We start from the raw sequence: 18,394 nt of genomic DNA, 5'->3' as shown, positions 1-18,394 counted from the left end.
GATGAATATAAGGCTCTTTATTTTAAGAACAGTTATGTTCTTAAAATATAATTTAACATTACTATAACAGAATATATAAGAAGGAACTTGCTTTATATATATATATATAAAATTATTATTATTCAATTAATCTATTAAACTGTTAACTGCAACCCTGAAACTCCCACAAATCCACATTGAAGCCGTTGAGATGTGGCTTTACTGCTGTGCTTTGGATCACTGTCTTACTGCAGAACTAAAATTTGATTATTCTTAAAAGAGACCAAGTCATGCACTATGGCTTTATGCACCAGTAACTCACTCTGGTTGCATACAAAGGTTGCTGATCAAATTACAGCACCCTTAATATATTTTACGTCTGTGCTTTGTTTTTGGTCCAATTGTCAGTAAACGCAGCCATTGTAAGTATCTACCGTGAGAGAATCATCCGACCGGATGTGTGATGCATGCAATGAGTGAACAAAGAAGTAAAAGAGGTTAGCAATTCCTAGCAAAGGAGTGAGCAGACAGGAAAAGCTCAAGATCAAGAGCAAAAAAATATTTGATGCCAAGTGATAACACATTGATGGCACTCAGAATGCAGTGTGAATGTTGGTGATCGCTGAAGCAAGAGCTAAAGGTGCAGAAGCTACAAGGCTGAATAATGCTTGAAGTACTGCCAGCAGATGGCAGACAACTATGTTTGAGTGTGCTGATTGCCGCCGTGCAAAAAAATTATTTTTCAGGCTTAAAAAAAGGACAAAGTAAACACCATCATTCTTTATTTTAGCATGAATAATTTAATTTGGCTGTTAGTTAAAGGCATAGAATGTGAAGGAGCACCTTTAAGGTTCTGTACTAATGGCTTTATAAACCTCTTCATGATTATCTGCTATAGAGCAAAATTCATTATCAATGCAATTATGGAAAGTTTTCAAAGAAAGCAAAACATCCCCACCCCATCACCATGTTTGACTGTCATCATCATGATCTCTTTCTGAACCGCTGTTGGGATTTTAGGTCCACTTTTGTCTCAAAAACTATTTTTTTACAGAAGTCTTGGAGATTACCAAGATATTTTCAGGTAAATGTAAGACTTGTCTTTGTATCAGTCAAACATTAATTAAACTTGGTTTGGCTTGTGAACTTTAGATCAGTTTCTAATAATATGTAGTTTAATCACAATTAATTCATGTTTTAATAAAAGGGGATATTGCTTTTTAAACCATCCTGGTTTAAAAAGCCACTGAATGATCATTGTCCTCTTTTGAAAATATTCTTGAAAATTATAACGGATCATTTTAAACATTTAAATTTGACAAAAGACCAAAGATAGAAGTAATCTTTAGTGTCTAGGTTCATCTGCTGAGTAATGCTGCATTCAGACCACACCTGATTGAAGCAGCAAAAGCAGCTGGTTTACATGCAAAGTCAGTGGTTGACGCACATCAAGGTGCAAGAAAAAGGTCCTGAAGTGCATCGAGCAGCTGGACCAGTGCATCTTGCCACATCTGTGCAGCAGAAGCAGCACCTGCTTTTGAGCATCTGAGGCGCATGACGTGGAAAAATGTAACTGCTTTATGCACCACATCAACCAATCAGAGAAGTTGATCTGGGAGCTGGCAGGGAGACAAACACAGCGCTGCTAATGCAAATCGCTATGATCGCTATGATCACTCCTCTGAAACAGTTTAAATTATTATTCTGGTGCCTCCGGTTTGGGCAGGATCATAATCTTGATGAACTGACTACACAGACGATGTTTGGAGGAGGACTTTCTCCCCTAAAAAAATATTAAAACTACTTTTTACCAGCTCATCACAGAAAATATAGCAAAGCTTCTCTCTGCCATTGAACACAGGAGCAGCACAAACAGATGCACCTGGACACACTTTACTGGTCCTAACTTAATGTGTACAAGCTTCAAAAATGAAGCAGCAGTCACTTGCTGCCCCAAATACGTGCAGTGTTAATGTAGCATCACTAATATGCAAAAGATCACATCTAAAACTTTCCATCTAAACAGATCCTTCCAAAACAGCACATGAGAACAACTGGGATAGTATTTCCAAACCTGTTTTCTGGTCTGAGTAGGCTTTTCAATTTGTCTTTGACGCCTGTTCCTTTTAGATCCAGGTTTTGCTTTCTTGGCAGGAGGCGCCTGTTGCTTCTCTTTGTCACGCATTCTGCAAAAGGACAAAAGCAGGATGATTTAAATATGCCAGCACAACAAATTCAAGGATATATATCAAACAATAGCTTTCTATGTGTAGTTTCATAGTAGATTAAAATGATAAAACGGTACCTTATCTTTGGTCCGCGATGGGAAGGTAAAGGTAGAACCTTCTTTCGTTTCTTTCCATTTTTTAAATCGACATGTTCAACCTCAGGCTGGGTCTGAAAGCCTGAAAAGTGTTGCTTCTGCCCTTCAGAGGACGCTATTAAAGAGGAAAAAGAAAATGAATAACAGCAGCAGAAGCACATTCTAATAGCGTCTTAATAGCTCATTTTCTCTCAGCTTAAGTTTCACAAACGAGAGAAAAAAAACCCAAACCCCTGTGAAACACTTGCTGACAATTAACTCCTATATTTAAGTTTTACTTTCAGTCCCAGGCTCTCTTATTTCCAGAGTTTTCAAAGTTAATATAACATAAAACAGATCTTACACCATGATTACTCATTTATCAAAAAAAAGCCAAAGATGGAGAAGTTGTCTATGTAAAAATTAAGAAAAAACCTGAAGCTAAAATATTACAGTGACAATGGAAAGTAGCAGTCAGGTGATTCAAATAAAAAATTATTTTTTGATCATAAGGTTATGTTGGGAAGGTGATTTAATTATTCTAATTCAAATAAGTTCTATTAGAACTTCAATTCAAATAGTCGGTCTACTTTTAACTTGTACCTTATCTTGTGATAAATCCAATGTGATTTTATTACTGACCCACACAACTTGTTAATGACTTCCTTAATTGAGCAGTTCCAACATCAGCGAGTGGGTTTTGATGCAATCAAACAATTTCTTTAGGCAGTTCATGTTCTTTGGTAAACAGGGAGGAAAAGATCCCCAATGACATGAGAGATGCAGTTATTGCAGCCCATCAGCATGGGAAGGGTTATTACACCATTTCTAAAACTATCAATACAGGTGGAGAACATTTAAGATAGTTGACACATTTACCAGAGCAAATCTCAGAGAATCTCAGAGAAATAGCAATTTGATTTGATTTATTGATCTCACAATGGAGAAATTTACCTCTGCATTTAACCCATCCCCCTCGGGGAGCAGTGGGCTGCCACTGTGAAGCACCTGGGGAGCAATCGGGGGATAAGCGTCTTGGTCAGAGACCCAGAGTGGCAGTCTGTGGGAGTGGGTTTCGAACTGACAACCTCAGAATTCCAAGCCCTATGCCATAACCACTAGGCTGACACTCCCCTTAAGAACTCAATTTCAATCAGTAACTTGTAGCTGAAAACACTGAAGTATGACATGTTTGGAAGGATTTCCACTAGGAAATATTTTCTCTATAAAATAAACTTTTAAGATATACATTTTTTTTAGTGATACTAATACTTTATTCTGCATCAGTCCCAAAATTTTATGGATATGTTTAAAAAAAATTATTTTTATATAAAAATCTTGTAGCTATATTCTTTGTTAAGCACAGACTATAAAAAAAATCATTTGGAAAAAAGGGCCTAAACTAGAAAAGAGTAAAATACTAAACTGTGAAAGACCGTCTAACTGACTGAGGCCAATCTTTTTTTATATAACGAGGACTAGCCTGTTGGTGTCCATCTTTTTATTGCATCATGCATTAGAAATTTCATGAAGTCAAAACATATTTCTTAACCCTGGAGTATAAGCACTTTATATATTGTTTTACCTTTCTTCTTTCCTGTTGGCAGTGATGAGGACTGATCTTTATTTCCACCCTTCTTTGGTCTTTTGGTGTCTGAACCCATCTGGGACATTTTTATCTCTTCTTTCACGGTTCGATTTTTTATTATTTCCTGGAAACATTAAAAGTATACACTTTGAGAAAATTATATTTAGGATTAAAATCCTGTTCAAGGATTCAAATTAACTGTCACACAAAACATTACAATAAAACAAAAATATTACAAACTTTATTTCTTTGTTTTCGCATTTCTTTGAGTTTAAGCTTCCTGGAGTCCTCAAGAGAAAACTCAACTATAGGTCTCTGGAAAATAAAAATAAAAAGAACAGAGAGCAAATATTATTATAGACCCAGTTTTATAATAGGCTTCTTTTTAACACCACTGTTATCACTAAAAAGCACATTTGATCATATCTTATAATTATTCTTACAGTTAGATTTATAGTTCGAGGTTTTATTTAAACACTATCAATCAGAAATGACTGTATGATAAATCGAAAAGTCTTAAAATACATTTTTATAATAATTTTAAATGACCAGCTGTATGACAGGACACCGCTCCAAAACTATGAGATGCTCCTGGTAACGAAAAGGAAGTATAAAAGTACTGAAAAACCAGATTAGATAGTATATTTAAAGTGTACCTTGTGAGGGCTAAAGATGTCAGGGTTGTTGTTAAGGTAACGCAGAGTGGCGAGAGCCTGCTCATGGTCCTGGAACTGGACGAAACCATAACCCAACGACTGACCCATCACCTGACCCTTCTCTGGCTTTTTGTCATACATGACCCGACACTAAAGGAAGAGGCAGGACACAAAACAAAAAATACACATGATCCAAAACAAAATGAAAATGCTCTCTTGATTGCATATCACTAATTACATGGCTGTCCATCATCTATTACCGGTAAAAAACAAAAAAAAGAATAATTTGGGGGTTTATTTGTATGGTAACTCAATCTTACCTCTGTAATCCGAACTCCTTTGACTCCTTTAAGACCTTGAAGGCACAGTGCTTTGAGCTTTTTGTTATCTACAGACTTTGGCAGGTTATGGACACACAGGCGGTTTTTTGAGACGAATACGTTTACGTCCCGGAGCTTTGCTCTCTTTATTTCTTCAAACTATAATGAAAGTCAACAAAAAACTTAGGAGCCAAAATTACCTGAGAGATAAATAAAGGCTGAATTGATCCTATATTGAAAACAATTCTTCAAAATAAAACATACTCACTCTGACTCTTTTGGCCATATCCGCCTCAGATACACCCTCTGCTGCTTTAGTTCCAGCACGGATCACTAAAGATGATATAGAAACATGCATGCGTCTTCAAAAAAGATATTTCTAGGAGTAACATGTCACTGAAATACCAGACAAATCAGTGGATTTCAGCTGGATCGGTCCTGATTAGTGGCCAGCTGTAGAATTTAATGTTAGATATTTTTCAAACAATAAAATGCATCACTTTTAAGCTTTACACTGTATTTTTTTTCTGTATGAAGGCTGCTACAGACCAAGATCGAGCAAGCCCATGCTGCAGCTAGAAAAACCTTTCCTTTATTCTTTTCCGTTTTATAACCTTGGTAAAACAAAGATGATTGATTTGGAAATGGTGGCAGCCTTTTAAAATGGGAAGGATTCATTTTCTGTAGGAAATGTAAATTGAGAATACTAGATGTACTACAGGTACAGACTGATAATATCAAAAGGCTAAAGCTGACAAATAATGTAAATCTAATAATAATTTCCTCATTTTAACCCAAAAATGACAATGCTGATGTTATCATATCATCTATTTGGTTAAAAGTGATATCTATAAATGAAAACGTCTGCTCAGTAATTCTAAAATTAAGAAGTTACAAGTTTAGTTAGGACAAAGACATAAAGAGACTGATAGACTCACATCCCTCTCTTGCCAGGTACAGGTTCCTGCTTCCTGTTTCTACTTTTTTCTTGTCGACTTTCAGCTTCATAGCGTCTTCTCTGCTCACTGCAGCAACAACCATCAGCTTTCTACCATCGACACGGATTCCACCATTCTGCAAAAAATACGCCAACATCAATTTGCGTGCTAAAACTGCAGCATCAATCAAACTGAACACAGACGTAAAAGAAAAAATTTTATTTGTTTACCTCCGTCTCATCTTTAGCTGCAGCTATGCAGCCGTCTGCAGCCTCTTTAGTCTTAAACTGAGCAAATGCAAGACCTGAAAAAAAACATAAACATTAGCCAACAACACTTTTATAAACAAGAGAAGAAAGGCAATAAACCATTAACATTTTTTTCTGACCTTTTGAATGCTGTGTGTCTGGATGAAGAACAATCTTTACATAGTTAAGCTCTCCAAACTGTAGAAGAGCTTCCTCGAGACCGTCTTCTTCAGTATCAAAGGACAAGTTCCTATAAGGCAGAATTTAAACATTAAAATATTATAACTTTAAAAAGCAGTTTGGAGACATACAGCTGAAACCAGATATGTACCAAAACTGTCAAAAAGCTACATTTGTACACAATTTTGTACATTTAGTCAGACTAAACATTCCTGCTTTAGAAAAAAAATTATTCATGTTTGTTAAACGCAAAATAATGAAATGCTACATTTCTCTTATTGTTTAGCTTATACCAATACTGTTATGTCTTTAACTAAAGAAAGTCAAAATAGTGACGATTCACACGAATCGTCTAGAGCTCAGCAGTTCTATGCATATGCAATATAATCCCAAGATGACAAAATATTCAAACTACAGAGGCTACATCTAACAAGATAGCAACCACCTCACTCCAGCCCTCTAGGAGGCAATAATATGCTTAAAAGTGGGTTTACTGCCAGAAAGAAGGAAGGAGAGAGGAGCAACTAGCGTGCAGCTCTATGCATACCAACAAAATAGCATTTTTCCCGTGTATGTGCGAATCTGGTTTTAGCAATAGCCCATGTGTGAAGATTCCCAGTGAACAAAGGATGGGGGTCAATACAAAAAAGTTAAGAGTTCGGCAAAAGAAGAAAATCGAGCCCACCTGATAAAAACGGTTCGTCCCTCTTTCACATCTGAAGATAGATTTTTCCTTGGCTTTTTTTTTCGAGCTAAAGAACAAAAAAGTTGCTTGAAAATGTTAATATATATAATTTTGACCAAACACTTAACTAAAAAAGGGTAAACAAAGAAATCTGGAATAACTTGAGACCTGATGAGATTTCTTCTTCTCTTTCATCCTCACTCTCATTATCATCATCTGTATCATAGTCATCTTCTTCCTTCATCTCATCCTGCTCATTATCATCTTCAGTTTCTTCATCAATGTCATCTTCATCATCCTCATCATCATCGTCATCATCATCATTATCATCGTCATCATCATCCTCCTCATCCGATTCCAAGTTTTCCTCATCGCTTGACTGGAGATCTTCCACAGGCTGTGCAGCTGCCTTTAACCCTCTGTAAAGGTATTTGAAGCATCAGCAATGTTGCACTTATCAATATTAGAATGATTCTGGAAAAGTTTAAGTATTAGAATCTCACTTTTTCTTCTCTGTAGTTTCTTGTTTTTTCCCTTGTTTTTTTTCCTCCTCAGAATTACTTCCTGTTTTTGGGTCTGTCTCTTCTGCAGCTTTACTGCCTAAAAGTAAAAAAAACACCATTAGGACTAGGGGGTAACATTAAATATTAAAGGATAAATCAATAATAATAATCCCAGTTTTTCTGAGTATTTGTTAGTGAAGAATTAAGATTAAAGAAAAACTTGAAGATTTTCAATAAAAATTAACTTTTGCACACCTGCTGCTCCTCCCATCCTCTGCTCTTGACAGCATTGGATGGGAGGAAACAGCAGAGAAGATTTGCAACAATGGTTGGAAGAAATCAGTTTTCTCTGTTTTGTCCAGACTTGTTAAAAAAATGAGGTAAAAGCAGCAAATTACGGTAAGAGATGACACCAAACTGAGGTTGTTAGATTTTAAAAAAAATTTAAAAAAACATTCTGCTCTAGATTTTAGGCCATGGACATAATTAAAGTGATCTATTTTTTCCTTTTTTCAAGGTTCTTTATTCGACTGAATCTTTAGTTAATGCCTGTAAAGTTTTTTTTTAAACACAAATGTTTAAGCTAGTCAAAAAAAGAAAACAACCATGGATCTATTTTTGTTTGTTTCCCCCACATTACATTGCTGTACGTTGAATTTTTTCAAAATTGTAAGGAAAATAGACACAGGACATACAGCCCTGGTGAATAATAAACATTTAAATGTCACAGGAGCCTAAATGTTATCCTTCCAGAATAGCTGTTTGTTTGAAAATCCTTTGCAAATCTTCTTAACAGGCCTGCTTTATGTTTAAAAATATCAAATGATGCATCTAAATCAACATAAAATTAGGCAGAACCTTTTTGCCTTGTAGCAAGAAGGTTATGGGTTTAATTCCCAGCCTAGGGTCTTTCTACATAGTGTTTGGATGTTCTCCCCATGCATACATGGTTTCTCTCTCTCTCTGTAGACTGTAGACTGGTGTGTGAGTATGCATGGGTGTATGATTCTGTTTTGCCCTGCGACAGATCGTCAACCTGTCCAAGGTGGACCGTGCCTCTTGCACATAGACTGCCGGAGATCGGCATCGGCCCAGATGGAACAGGCGAGAGAAAGTGGATGGATTATTATTAAAGGCACAACAAGGGTTCCAGTTTCTGACTAACAAACACTTGCAGTTAATTAGCACTCTTAAACAGCTACATAAAAAAGAATTTAAAGTGGTGAAATATGTCTTTACTTATGCATCTCCTATCGAAGTAGTTAAGAGTATTTTTTCAGCATAGAAAGCTTGGAAAAAGAAAATCAGTGAATTATAGAGGTAGGTCTTTCTCACAATGCCATGCCACTGCAGTAATGGTTGCTATGATCGTTTCCTGCAAACACAAGCATGCGTTTACCTGAACTTAAAGACTGCTGTGCAGCGATATACTTTTCTTTTGGCACAGCCCAGTCAACCGCTACTTGGCGTCCTGTGAAGATAAAAAAAAAATTGCATCATTGATAAGAACATGACACAAACTGAAAAACATCAAACCGGAAATTCTGTCTTGCATTTTTCACCTTTTATCTCTTTCAGGTTCATAGCCTGGAGTGCCTTTGTGGCTCCAGACATATTTTTAAACTGGACAAATGCAAATCCTCGCATCTTTCCATCTTTCAATTAGAAAGAAAGAAAAGAAATCCATAAATACCCAAGTTTATACATTCGACAAAGCTTCTGTTTGCATTGAGAACAAAGACAGTACCTGGTTTGAGGGCTATATTGGCCTCTACAACGGTGCCAAACTTTCCAAATACTTCTTTTAAGTCATCTTCTGTGCACTAAAACATAAGTCAGGTTCAAACAGGATTAAGGAGACAAAAATCTATGGACGTCACAAAACATGCATGGGGCACATTAGCACCATACTCAAATAAAATACACAATTGACTTTTTTTTTTTTAAATAAACAGCAAATGCAGACAATACCTGTAAGGCAATTCAACAAATCTAAATCTTTAAAACTGGTTAAGTATAGATTAGAATTAATATTATAATATGAACACATCAACGGGAAAGATAAATCTATTGCTTTTAAAGAGCAGTATATATTTTAAAGCCTAAATACACTTGACATTTCTTTCCAAGACATGACAAGTAATTATTGCCTTTTTTTTTTGTAGCACCATTTAATCTATGCGTACATTGAAAATAAAATGCATCTTAATCAGTATTCATATTATTTATTTCCGATAACTTCAAACAAACTCAATAAGTGTTTATGAGATTTAAATCAAGTTATATTATTTGTATTTTCACTCATCTTGAATAACTGTTGCAGTTTTTTTTTCCAAATATTGTTATTTTCTCTCAATGAACAGATACACATGGATTTTATGAAATGAATTTTAAAATGATCACACATTACTTAGATCATAGAAATCCATTTCTGTTAACGATACAGTATATTAAAGCTGTGTTATTAATGTAAAGTACATTAATCTGAGTTTATTTTTAACCTTTCTTTAAACTACATGTGTCTGATACTGTTGTAATACCTCAATTGAGGGACAGTAAAGGATATTTTTTTTATTCTATACCTTAAAACTCAAATTCCGTATGACAAGTCTAGCTTGTTTAGAAATTTTTTGCTTGACGTCTGTAGTTTCCTTCTTTTCCTGAGAGGGACCTGGTTCCTCTTTCTCTGCAAAATTCGAAGATAGTAGGTTAGAATTTGGAATTAAAGTATTATTCGTGTGCATTTTTCTTTGTTTTTCTACAAACCTGTTGTTTTTTTCTCTCTCATTTTCTTTTTAGCCACTGAAAGTGAGAGTTTTTTCCCGTCATATTCTTTTACTTCCTTCAAGGCACGATGTGCATCTTCTTCCATTGAATAAGTGACGAAGCCAAAGCCCCGACATTTCTCTGTACCTGGTTTATGGAGGTGGAAAAATTGGACAATTAATGGAATTTATATATATGTTGAAGACAGTATAATTTGATACAAGTAGAATTCAGTGGCACCTTTTTCTCTGACAACGAAGCACTGTTTCACTGGACCAACTTCGGAGAATATTTCCTCAAGTCGTTCATTTGTTGCCGTTTCAGGCAAAGAAGCCACGAATATGGTCATAGCAGGCATGGCTCTTTGCTACCAGCTAAACGCTAAGCTTTAGCGCTATAAAAAATATACAAAAAAAAAACTCACAAGCCGATATCTAGTCTGTTATTAACCAGGAACTGAACTTAACCGTCCAACTACTAGTTTTGACACAACAAAGCCTTACCAATAAATGGCACAATAATGATTCGCTAAATCCCCACTAGGTCGCATGTTTACATGTGGAGGCAGCCATCTTTGAAATGAAAGGGCTTCCTCTCGTTCTTTTAAAACTGAACTTTGCTCCCACCTGCGGCCTGGAGGTTTAAATTCCAAACTTTTTATCTCAACCTTTTCCCCTTTTTTAACCTTTTCAAGATCTGTTCCACAGCTAGACGCTACTGAGTCAGTAATTTAAAAACAAAAGAGCAAACTAATAATAATATGTAATAAAAAGGAGCAAAAAATAATTAAATTAAATAAATCATTTATTGTTGTGCATTCATTAAAACCTTTATTTTTAGCCTTTTGGTAAATCCTTGAATGCAGTCTATATGTATATATTTTCATACACCAGTGAGTCTCTCTCTCTCTCTCTCTCTCTCTGAGAGAGAGAGAGAGAGAGAGAGAGAGAGAGAGAGAGAGAGAGAGAGACTCACTGGTGTATGAAAATAATGTATAAGTCAATTGAAATTGGGATTAAATGTCTATAAAACTTTTAAAAATGTTCAACATACAAGTCAATCACACAAATTTGAAGGTGGGGACATAAATAATCCTGAATTTCTGGACCAATCCATAAATGTAAATAAACCTATTTAATGTTGTAAATGCCAGGGTGGGGCGATATGACTACTGATTATTACACATCTAGCCAAAGCCAAGGAAACACTGAAACATTTTTAGTGAAATTAAGTTAATGTATATTTGTAAATTAAGTTAATGTACCGTATATTCGTAAGACTAAGATTTTACAAGTAAAATGGATTTTATTCAACTCATTTGTAATGTTTCTTATTTTAATATATTTTGGATATTTTTCAGAGCTACATATCAGAAAGCAAAATGCAGATAGGGAGGTATATGCTGTAAATTATATTTGATCTAATTGTGTAGGAAATGCGACATAACCTTCTTTTAAATTACCTATTTTGAAATTTTAAATAAATCCTTACCTGTGCAACAGCAAGGACGTTCAGTTTTATTGGTGGCAAAACAGAAAGGCCAATGGAAGCAAACAGGTTCACCAGACAAAGCTTGCCTTCCTATTTATTTTGCCTTCCTATTTTAACAACAGTTTCCTCATAGTTATAAACTGCTGATCAAAAACTTCAAAAATAAATGCAAAAGCTGCTCAAAATATTTGAAAGGAACAACAAAAAGCAAGAAGGCATAGGGCTAGATTCACATTTCGACTAATTTAGGTCTGATCCCACACGTAAGAATTATGCAAGAAACTAACATAACTTGTATTTTCATAATTTAAATGAAACATTAAAAAATAAATATTGATTTAAAAAAAATCAGAAATCAAAGTCATCTTTTTTTTAATATATTTTCTGTATATTTTTCATCGAGATCAGAAATATCTACGATTGGATCTTTCTGCCACCAGGGGGAGCCAAAGCACACGACTAAGGACGTTGAAAAGAATAAACGAATTTCTAGCCTTAATGTTTCCTTCTTATAACAAATTTGTGACATTGTCCCTTACCCAAAAAGAACGACAGAAAAATTCCAAGTCAGGTCATTTTATATTTATTAGTAAATTTCACAAACAGAACAAAAAGTTTAAGTTTATATGCATTGTCATTTCCCATAAACAAACAGTGTAATGAAACAACTCTAATTCAAGGCACCGTGTTTAACAATAACTTTCATTAATTGTGCTTAAATAAACAGAGATTTTTAAACAGAACTACTTCAGTTTTCAAGTCTAGTTACTGCTTTGGTCTTTTGGAGAGAGCACAGCTTATGTGTGCAGATGCGCTAGGAAGTAAAGTTGAATTTTTACAGAAAGAAAAGACCTGAGAAAGGATTTGTGATGGACCCTTAGGAAAGTACTGCATTTAATGAACAATAAAGCATGAACTGGTTTACAGAAGCAAATGTTCTTTAAAAAAAAAAAAACAAAAGGTACCAACACACCCTTCAACGGGTCAAAGCCACTATTCATAGAAGACTTTATCATGGCTCAAGTGTCATTTCATTGGATTGTGATGATTTGTCTTGTTTTTAAAATATTTAAAAAAGTTTGTATTGATAAGCACCCATATATTGCATCAGACGATATGCTGTAACCACAGATTAAACAAAAAGAGAAAATGTTTTCTATAAATACAAGAATTATGAGTTAATTAGCTTAGGAAAATTGCAAGGTAAGAATTGTAACAATGAACATAATTATTTCTTTTCAGATTTAATGCCAGGGAAATACTATGAAGTTAATGTAAATTAGAGCAAGAGAATCCCAACACTGTGAAAATTGGGGGTAAATGTCAGGCTTTATATAAAGGTTCCTAAATGTCCTTTATAAAGCAATTACCTTTTCAACTTCTTCGGATGCAAAAATAACAGCAAACCCTGAAGGCAGTTTTGAAGAGTGATAGAATTGTTCCCTCCCATTTTAAATTAACAGAAAAGGTTTCTTAAAGAAAATGCTACATTACTGAATCGCCTTCTTATTTAAATAAAGGGATTTTTTGTTTTTTTCAGGATTATCTGAAGTTGGAACTAACTTCATTGTAGCTTATTTATCTGAACGGTGTAAGATAAGATATGATGAGAAGTTTCGACTTAGATGCAGTTTATAACTTTCTTTCAACATTGTCTTCATAAAAATAGAGAAATAAAACTTCAGTGTTTGGATCCAAGAATATGTCCGGTTCCTTAAAAAAAAAAAAAAAAGACAGACTTTGGACTTGTCTTTTAAAAAGGAATCTGGTAATATATTATAATACATCAACTCATAATTACATAATTAATGAGGTTATTCTAAAAAATGAAAGAAAAACTGCAGACTCACTGTTAAGAGTGCAAAAAACAGACTTCTCATGTAAGATTTTGAGAAAAGTAAATGTTGATTTTAAAAGAGTAACAGCAGCTGATAACCATTCTGTTCAATAAAACCCATCAGTTAGAAACAGAAAAAAAAATACAATGAGCTATAGATGCCCCAACAACATTCCAGCCATGCTAATAAGGACATGTAAAAAAGATAAATAAAATACTGTAACAGTTTGAAGTAAAACTCGTCTGCTTTCTTTCACAGGATCACTCGTACAAAGAGATCGAAGAATGAACTGATCGGTGTTTTCTCCTGTAGAAAGCTTAATTCACATTTTTTCATAAATAACTGATGAAGTGGGGCTGCTCAAGAAGGTCGCGGGTTCGATTCCTGGCCCTGGGGTCTTTCTACATGGAGTTTGCATGTTCTAACTGAGCATGCGTGGGTTTTCTCCGGGTACTCCCACAGTCCAAAAACATGACGGTTAGGTTAATTGGCTTCTCTAAATTCTCCTTAGGTGTGAGTGTGTGCGTGAATGGTTGTTAGTCCTGTTGGGTCTCTGTTTTGCCCTGCGAATCCCACTTGCAATTAAGCGTGTCAGAAAATGGATGGATGGATAACTGGTGAAGCATTTCCTGCCATTGTAAGTTTTGATTTGATGTACTGCTGTGATTTATTTTTTTATGCAACCACTTTAAATGCCTGCTATGTATCCTGAGTTTTTGTTTTTTGTAACTGAACTGATTTTCAATGCATCTGTGGTGTCATTCAAATTAATTGATAAAATAATCAGTACGTAAATGAAATTGCTTAAAAACAACAGGTTAAGTCTCCTACCATATGAAAAAAGGAAAACAAACAGAGGTACTTCAATTACTGAGCAGTGATAAAATGGCGTCACATCTTGGCCTTCAGCGGTGCGACTCGAAGTGAATGTAGGAATGTATCCAAGGTGTTCAGATATTCTTGCGGGTGTCTCCGTAAATGACCGGCGTGTGTTGAAACCTCCCACTTCTTCCCCATTACATCCACCCCGTGCTTCTGCCAGTAATCCATTAGTTTCTCCACACTTGTCGCATCGCTCATCACGTCGTTGTCACAGAAGAAGACCAGAGCAGGGGCTTTGACTGGAGTATTATAAAATACATCGATGCTTGCGTTGAAGTAGTCCACCGTCTGGCGTTTGAAGATGCTGAAGTAGAGCATGCTGGCTTGTTTTATCAGGCTCTCGAAACGAGGAAATATAGTTTTACCAAGACCTAGAAAAAGAGAGCAGCACAATTCATAAATTCTGCAGCAGAAAAGGCCATTTTAAAACCGTGTTAGATTATTATATGGGTTCTGACTTACCTGCTGCCATATGCTCCAGTGAGCCCACCACTAAGCTGTCAAAGACTTGGCCTTTGATCCTGTTTGTCACTGCCTGGTATCGCTCTTTGTCCCGGGAGATATGGACCAGCAGCTGTCCGAAAGTGTAGCCACCAATGGAGAAGGCATGAACGAGGAGGGGGCGGGACATCAAGGGTTCGCTCTGGAGTAACTCCAGCAAAGTTTTTCCACGGTCTAGACCCCAGCGAGGCCACAGGAAGTCTTTCACCTTGTTTAAAGAAAAACAAAAATAAGATTTCTAAAGGAAAGTAGCAGCCTTTAGAAATGTACATTAGTGTTCACGTTGAGAGCATTGGCAATCTAGACTTCAGAATAAACTTAAAAAGAATGCTAGACCTGTAAATCATTCTTAGCTGTATAATACTTAATTTCTTTTCATCACAATATACATTACATTGCAAAAGTATTAATCCTCCTCAAAATTTCTTGTTATAAACAAATATCTCAATGTATAAAATAATTGCCACCCGTACTAATGGGATATTCTCACACATAATTATGCTTTGATTTTAATCTGTTAATCTGCACTACTGATACTGACATTGCATATATATGGGTCGTTGGATCCTAAATCACAGTCTCAAGAAAATACTTTTTTATTATTCTTTTTTTAGAAAGAGAAAGAGACATTAAAGAAGGCATTTTGTTCAGATGAGATAGATGTAGTCTAAGCTGTAGGAAAAGACTCAGATTTCAACTTTCAAAGGCATATAGCCCCGCCTTTAGCCTGATGCTCTGACCGTTTGAAACCAATTTACATTCCTGGTCACCTTCCAGGAGGTGACCAGATCATCTTGGACTGCCCATTGCTAACAGCAGCAGAAATGACACTTCAAACTTTTACTAACTATAAAGTGAAGAAGCTCTTTGAACGAACAGCAAAATGTCAAATAAAACAACTGAAGTCCACTTGTTTTATTGTTTTTTTTTTTGCATATCTTTATGTGAAATCCATGTGAAATTTGCTGAAGTTTGTAGTAGTAATGTGTGTAAATAGAAAATTTGGTGGTATTAACTTTTAACTATGAGATGCATCTTAGTTTTTTGCAACCTTATCTACAGAATATAAGAAAAAAAAAATCACTTCAAGGAGACCATAAGACCAATAAGTTGTAAAACACAAACATGCCAGCCATCTCTGTCCAGCTTCTGAACAGACCCATCATAACCCTGCCAATCAGCACAGCTGTAAGCTCTCGTCCATGTCAATGCGTTGTATTTTTGTTTTGCAACTTAATGGTGGAAATACAAATTAAAACACCTAAAAACACATCAGTAAGCTCTTGACCACATTCCAGGCGAGGCTCTGTTCATCCTAAACACATCTACTGTTGGAGCGAGGCAGTCGAGGCAGATGAGTTTCCTGATGAATATCAAGGACGGCGCAGTAACCACTTTTGCACCAAATAGCACCACTCAGCTCACAATTCTGTTGAGACTGGCCAACAGGAACGCAGGCCCGCCCATTACACATTTTACACACTGAGAGAAAAATCTTGAAGAGCAAAGAGATTTATCCCTAAAAGCATTTTCCTTCTCTCAAAACCTATTTTTGAGAGAAAATGTTTTTACTCTGCAAAAACAATAAAAATATATTTTTTGAGAGCTTATTTTTCCCCCGGATATCATTTTCCAAATATCAATATGTCTTTTATTAATTCTAGGATAAAATATTTTCTCTCAAAACTTTTGTCTTCCTCAAATATCAGTTTTTGTCATCAGTGTGAAAATTAGTTCTCTCCATTATATTTATTTCACTTTCAAAATGATCCCTTTTTTCTTGAATTTAATTCAAAAAATCTAAATAACTCTAAAACATATCAGTTTAATTACAAACAAAATAGTATATGCACTTTTTATGAACCAAAACTTTATATGCTGAGCATTTGATGTCAACTAAAAACTTCCATAAAGCGATGAGTTAATCGGCCGCCCTGAAACCCGATGAACCCTTTAAATGTCTGCTCAAGTGCTACAAAAAAACTGCTGCCACAATTATCTTTGAGAGTAACCTTTGAACATCTGTATCCTTCTTTTCTGTGCTAAAGGTTTGCACACAAGGACAGGTTGTGCAGAAGGTAGGTGGTAAAAGTGTATGAGGGATTTCGAATGCAAAGGTCTTGCTCAACTCAAGCCGCTAACACCCAACTGATTATCTTGATTACAGATAGAGGGGCATGCTTGTGAATAAAGCCTGCTAGATGCTATTTTCACAGTCATTTAGGCAGAATAAAGAAGATGCATCTCATTTCAGAGTTCCCCAAATATTTTTGCAACAACAATGATTTTAATGCCACCCCTAAAGCTTAACCCATGTCCCTTATATAAAATCATATTTAATTTAGGTAAGCAACAGTTGTGCAGTTTATAGATAAGAATAAATATTTTATTTATATGTGACAAGGCACAACTACTTAGTTATCTGACCTTTACTTGGTTCCAAAATGATCTTAATATAAACTCAAGTGCACATTAATACACATTTGATTCCACTCTGACACTATTTAACAAATATTAAGCTACAAAAAGGCTGCTTGTATCCACCTCATAATAAGTATTAACCTGTAGCAAATATTTTATGTGAAACAATGAGTGTTTTACTTTGTTGAGGAGGATCTTTGACCTCATCGTATGATTAAAACTGCAGTACTGGGAAATTTCTTTAGATAAGATGGCAACTATCCTAATCTTTTCCTTTAGAGAACAGGCTGCCAGCCAGAGATGACTATTTATTCAAGGTTATTAGTCATCTCTTTACACTGTGACATCATGTTAACCCACAACCGTAGGTGGGAGATCCAACACATTTGTTTTTAAATACTTGAAATCGTAAATCCTTTGTTTTATTTCCATGTTTTTTTTCTTACCTCACTCTCTACCACAAGTACATCAAATCCAGTGCGAAAGTAGATTTCACAGTATTTGGCTACAGCTTGTGGTCGTGATCCAAGCCACGGCAGCATCAGCAGGAGGGGCTTTTGGTCCCCAGGGGTCTGACGCTGGATCCCTTCCCCTGGAAATGTTAGCTCGTTCAGGTACAAGGTGACATTCTTACAGAGGCGCTGGGCAGTGATGCCTTTGCTCAAGGCTGCCCTGGCTAACATGTTAGCAACGTCGGCTACAGGTTCTCCCTGCAACGAAAAGAAGGAAAAAATATCACTGTGACTTACATCACACAGGGTCGCGCTGCTGTTTCAGAAGCATTTCCTCTTATTTAATTCCGTAATAAACACCAAAAAAACAATAGGTAATGTTTATAAAATGTAGTTTAGCACGTTTATACGGTTACACCGAAAGGCTTTAATTACCTTCCAACGTTCAGCAAACATCCAAAATTTTTACTAACTTGGAAAAAAAAAAACTACATGTCTGATGCCCTGCCTAAAAGTCGTTCTGTAAACTTCTTTTTCGTTGCCCCACTAACCTGTTTAATTCGGTCCAAGAAAGTTTTTAAATATCGATAAATTATCTCATAAAAAAATACATTCTTAGAAAGACGTAAAGTTAAAGCAGTCTA

General features: G+C 35.6%; 2 protein-coding genes across 3 annotated transcripts in view; both read right to left on the bottom strand.

Moving 5' to 3' along the window:
* rbm28 (RNA binding motif protein 28) overlaps positions 1-10,738 on the bottom strand; it is a 14,530-nt gene extending 3,792 nt beyond the window's left edge. The window contains exons 1-19 of one of the 2 annotated variants that reach the window (XM_015381930.1): positions 10,406-10,738; positions 10,166-10,312; positions 9,982-10,085; positions 9,147-9,222; positions 8,962-9,054; positions 8,799-8,870; positions 7,400-7,496; positions 7,065-7,315; positions 6,897-6,963; positions 6,172-6,281; positions 6,014-6,087; positions 5,784-5,919; positions 5,114-5,178; positions 4,846-5,004; positions 4,526-4,651; positions 4,110-4,184; positions 3,867-3,993; positions 2,285-2,417; positions 2,054-2,165 (exon numbers count right to left, since the gene is read on the bottom strand). In XM_015381930.1, coding sequence (XP_015237416.1) covers positions 2,054-2,165; positions 2,285-2,417; positions 3,867-3,993; positions 4,110-4,184; positions 4,526-4,651; positions 4,846-5,004; positions 5,114-5,178; positions 5,784-5,919; positions 6,014-6,087; positions 6,172-6,281; positions 6,897-6,963; positions 7,065-7,315; positions 7,400-7,496; positions 8,799-8,870; positions 8,962-9,054; positions 9,147-9,222; positions 9,982-10,085; positions 10,166-10,312; positions 10,406-10,523 — 2,142 coding nt within the window. In that variant the 5' untranslated portion in view covers positions 10,524-10,738. Of the gene's footprint in view, positions 1-2,053; positions 2,166-2,284; positions 2,418-3,866; positions 3,994-4,109; positions 4,185-4,525; positions 4,676-4,845; positions 5,005-5,113; positions 5,179-5,783; positions 5,920-6,013; positions 6,088-6,171; positions 6,282-6,896; positions 6,964-7,064; positions 7,316-7,399; positions 7,497-8,798; positions 8,871-8,961; positions 9,055-9,146; positions 9,223-9,981; positions 10,086-10,165; positions 10,313-10,405 lie in introns of both variants that reach the window. The other variant, XM_015381928.1, reaches the window with a different exon arrangement.
* A 3,434-nt stretch (positions 10,739-14,172) lies between these two features.
* LOC107089214 lies at positions 14,173-18,286 on the bottom strand. The gene is made up of 4 exons (XM_015381870.1): positions 18,186-18,286; positions 17,745-18,008; positions 14,839-15,085; positions 14,173-14,747 (listed from the first exon to the last, which is right to left on the bottom strand). The coding sequence occupies exons 1-4, from the start codon at positions 18,204-18,206 to the stop codon at positions 14,386-14,388; spliced, it is 894 nt and encodes a 297-aa protein (XP_015237356.1). The 5' UTR covers positions 18,207-18,286; the 3' UTR covers positions 14,173-14,385.
* Positions 18,287-18,394: the final 108 nt, after the last annotated feature.

The sequence above is a fragment of the Cyprinodon variegatus genome, unplaced genomic scaffold, assembly GCF_000732505.1.
Source record: "Cyprinodon variegatus isolate N-32 unplaced genomic scaffold, C_variegatus-1.0 Scaffold244, whole genome shotgun sequence".
Taxonomy (NCBI): domain Eukaryota; kingdom Metazoa; phylum Chordata; class Actinopteri; order Cyprinodontiformes; family Cyprinodontidae; genus Cyprinodon; species Cyprinodon variegatus.
This window is presented reverse-complemented; position numbering and strand designations above follow the sequence as displayed.